The 4,433-nt window shown below is 44.0% G+C and overlaps 1 protein-coding gene across 1 annotated transcript; it reads left to right on the top strand.

Moving 5' to 3' along the window:
* Positions 1–396: 396 nt before the first annotated feature.
* Positions 397–4,005, top strand: ART4 (ADP-ribosyltransferase 4 (inactive) (Dombrock blood group); the record flags this gene model as incomplete). The annotated part of the gene is given in 9 exon segments (XM_083860604.1): positions 397–489; positions 1,032–1,158; positions 1,161–1,399; positions 1,403–1,511; positions 1,514–1,632; positions 2,881–2,918; positions 2,920–2,978; positions 3,812–3,888; positions 4,000–4,005. Coding segments are annotated over 9 exon segments (867 nt in total).
* Positions 4,006–4,433: the final 428 nt, after the last annotated feature.

The raw sequence follows: 4,433 nt of genomic DNA, 5'->3' as shown, positions 1-4,433 counted from the left end.
AAGGGCTTTTTAAAATCTTAATCAGTGATGTGTCGCCCTGACACATCACTCCTCAGGAGAAGTGCCTCAGGCTTCTCCAAGTCATGGTTTTCTTCCTTTTTGCAAGAACAACACCTAATACCATGTAATTAAAAGAACTATCAAGGTGATTGACACTCATCTCAGCTGAAGTTGGTGCAACCAGACACTTCCTTAGGGATTTTTGGCGGATTTCTACCAGTAAATTTTCTGCTTGGATTGATTGATTAATAACTTCTGAATTGCAGTGAGAATTTGGTGAATGATCTCTGGTTGAAGAACAGCCACAAAACCTGAGTGCAAATTACAAACTGCAGGATTTTCCAGTTCAAAGAAAAACAGAAAAACACAGGTGAAAATTACCTTTCCTTAAAACAAATGTTCTTTACAGTGTCTTGGGTGGACTCTGGGAAGCTAGTGACATTGGGCAGCCTCCTGTTGCTGATCTTCTCACAAATACTGTTAAAAGAGGTAAATATTGCTCTTTATTTGAAATAATGAAATTGCTTATACCACAAAAATAAAACTTTGATTTTTTTTTTCCATTTGAAACAAGTTCTTTAAGGAGTTTTGGGTTCAATTTTAACTGTTCTGCTTTCAGTTCTTCTGTTCCATTTCTTACCTGTCCTAGTTTGTTTTTAGCTACTTGGTTGGAATTTTCCTCTTGTTTGTAGCCAGATTTCTTAGAGTGTTTGTGTGTAGATCTCATGGAACCTTTCCTCTCCTTTTCCAGCCTGTCTAAATCGACCAATGTTCCTGGAGATTCTAATGTAGCACATCTGTATCAAATAAGAACTTTGTCATCCTGACTAGTTCTTGCCTATGGTGGTGGATAGACAATAACCTGAGGTTACTCTGGAAGTTCTTGCTAAAGATCTGCTACCTGCCTTGCTTGCTCTGACAATAATGACAAAGAGGCAAGGAAAGGGTAGAGAAAACTTGGCTTGCATCTACAAAGATGTACAAGACATTCACGCTTCTGATGCTAATCTTCATTTGCTTTTATGTTGAAGGCTATGTCCCCCACCCTGATGGATACCACTCTGTATTCCTTTGATGACCAGTATCTGGGGTGCAAAGAGGAGATGACTGGAGAACTGGAGCATGGACACTATTTTCAGAAGGAAATAGCTGCTAACAAGCACTCTTGCATCTCTGGAAGAAGGCTCAGGAGGCTTTGCTAAAGAGCCCTGTAAGTGTCCTGAGGGAAACGCATGACAGCCATGCCATAGTCCTCATTACTTACACCATGAACTCCCTGCACTCGCAGCAGAGCTGGGCTACATCTTCAGCAGGAATCTCTCCAGAGCACTACAGACACAAGTTCAGTTTTAAGTATTTTCACTTCTACCTAACAACTGCTATCCAGATATTGAAGGAATGACAGAGCAGCATGGGAGAACATAAGTGCTACCAGGTGCACAGGGGTGTAAAGGATTTACACATCGAGGCCAAGGTAGACAGCAGGGGACGATTTGGCCATTTCACTTCTACCTCAGGAATGAAGCCTGGAAGTTTGGGAATGAAACTTTGTTCACAGTGACCAATTGCCTGAAGGCAGCTATGCAAGGCTTTTCCTACCACACATCTGAGAAGAAAGTCCTCATTCCCCCTGTTATAAACAAATCAGCCAATTTAATAATTAAAGAGAAATTATTAAATAATCAAACTATAAGTTTTGAAAAAGCCACAAGCAAAACAGTGCCGAGCCTGGTGGTCGGCACTGGGTGAACCAGATTCGGACTCTATCGCTCGGAATCCCCATGGTTCACCAATCCTGCTTTCCAGGGTCCTGTTGTATACATTTTCCAGCTGAGGTGGGGGGACGGTTTTCTGCTTTTCTTGTTGATCTTATCCTTTTGGTATATTCATGTATTCTTCTTTTCTTGCTGCTGACCTGACGAAAGGTTTCCTGGAATGGGTGAATAATTCATCTTCTCACTGGAATTCTGTTCGGGAATAAACATCTTTGACAACAAATATTATCTTATTGTAAGTGCATATTGGATGCATATCACTGGGGCCTTGTCAGACGAATAAAAATTCTTTGGAATAAACATCTTTGGAGACACCTTATCCTTGCTTGGTATCTGAATCCTTCTTCCTTTATTGCAGTGATGCGTGTCCTCCAACACTTGGCTAACCCCGACACGCCCCACAGGATCTACAGTGTGTGGGATCCTGGCTGCCGACCAGTCCTGCCACCCACGTTGTGATGGTAGAGGAAGAAGGATGGAACCCTCAAAGGCTTAACTAGAACTTAGATTTATTGGGCAGGAAGGAGGAAGCCCTCACCCTAAGACCAGTGCCTCAGAGAGACCCTGAATCTCAAGGGGGAGAGGGTTTTATACAGTGGGTGGAACTCGGGGTGGGTAGACAGACAATCAATAGGTCATAACTGGGGAATGGCTGCTGACATAACGTGCATTGACATCAATCAATGAACAGGAGGTAGGAGGGGGAAGCTTGAACCCAGCCAGTCACCAGAGATCTCCCTTTGAAGCTTCTGGACCTGGGGAACAGGTCCTGGAGTGACTGACAGGGTAGGAGTGTTTCCTAACATGTGATGGACAGGTAACCAAGGAGGGAAAGGCAAACAAATCAGGGGCTGTATCTGGGGAAGGTTGGGGGAAAAGCTTACAAATTGTAACAAAAAGGGAACTAAAAATAGAACTGTACTGAACCGGGGTACAAAGAACAACTGTCTTACAATAAAACTCATTGTGAAAGTCACACCATCACACTTTATCACCTGATGCAAATCTCTTCCCCCCCCCCCCCCATCACTGGCTTTGGTTACATGAATGCTGTAGTTTTTAATTTTTTTGCACTAATAATTTTGCAACATATATTACACCCCCTTATGAGATATTTCTTGTCAAAAGCTTCTTTCAGACTCAGCAGGCTGCATCTGCATTCTGTGAGGAACTACAGCAAGTGCCAGTGCCAGCTGGTAGAAGGTACTGTATACAGGCTGTCATGCAAGGGGGGCACAGTCTGGTCTCCACTGCCCCAGGCAGCCCCTACCAGCTGCACCTACACAGGGCCACACTCCAGGCCAAACCTGTGCCTCGCCTGCTGTGTTTGCCTATGAGAACCACAAGACCTAGCTTCTATCTGTTTGCTGTGAAATCTGGGACAATCCCACAGCTCACTAAAAATGAATCAACAGCAGGTCTCAAGGTTCTTTGCAGCCCCCATTTACCCCATGTGTCGTTGCAAGGATGTTGTAGGACTCATGCCTTTGGGTCCCCAGCATTTTTATTGCAAGAGTGGGTGAGATTTGCTTGAACCAAGTAATCTGTGCTGATGTCCTGCAATGCTGTTACACTTCAAGCCTCAGGACTAATCTAGGCTTTGGTCTACTACTACTCAGGCAAGCTACTACTTCTACATTTATCTCTGCCAAGCTGAGAGAAGTAAAAACAAAGCTACTGTCACTTTAGCAGTGACCTCTCTCCTACAGCAGAAGGGAGAAAAGGTGTGTTCTTTGACAAAGAACACACTGAGTTTCCTGGGTCTAGAGAGAACTCTATGCTGGAACACCTCATGGGGCCTGTTTCACATCCCTGCCTTTCTGTGAGTCTATCACCACTCCTGCTTTTGTCTCTATGTACGGTAGTATGTCAATGCAATCTTGGAGCTCAAAACAATTATTTGGAATGAGGGTTTGTGAATCCAAAGCCAAAATAATAGAGTTGAGAAAATGGCCTTTGTGGGCAAAGGTTCTGTTGGCAAAAGCTTTAGGCAGTGAATAGAGGTCTAAATGACTCCTCTCTTTACTGTTTTTCAGCTTCAAGAAGCAAGAACAGTGGTTATACTGCACTGGCCTCTGCCATTCTCCCTAGTGTGCTCAAAGAGTTTCCCTGGGTTTGGCCCTCAATTCTCTGGCTGCATCCAGATATGTGCCCCTGAATAGCAGGCAAGAAGCCCCTGGAGTTCCTGTTGCTGCTGAAGGTTCAATCTTCCCTTTGCTTTCAGCTGTAACTCTCCAACTGAGACTGGAACATTCAGCCTTGTTCATCAAAACAGACATTTCCTGAACCCATTCATGTAGGAAGAAATTATCTATGGCCTTTCTGAAGACTAGATCAGGGATAACCTTCACTGTAGATAGTTTTGTCCTGAGGCATTCGGAAAAGACACACAGGGACTTTGGATTCCTTACAGATCTCTTAGTACCTTTATTTTTAGTGAGAAGAGTCTGTCTGTGGGATGTGGAAGGCACCATGGAGGTAAAGTCAAGTGGGTAACTGGGCAGCTGTGCATACCTCCTTTGAGTGCAGGGAAAGTTGGTGCCAAGATGTGCATTGAGGAGTCAGATTCCGTGTTGGTTGAAGAGACAGAGAAGTACATTAAGTCATGCAGATCCTGGCAGACCCTGAACAGCCTTTCTTTGCCACTCTTAAAACCAA

This window comes from Zosterops lateralis (genome assembly GCF_965231275.1).
Source record: "Zosterops lateralis genome assembly, chromosome: 4".
Taxonomy (NCBI): Eukaryota; Metazoa; Chordata; class Aves; order Passeriformes; family Zosteropidae; genus Zosterops; species Zosterops lateralis.
This window is presented reverse-complemented; position numbering and strand designations above follow the sequence as displayed.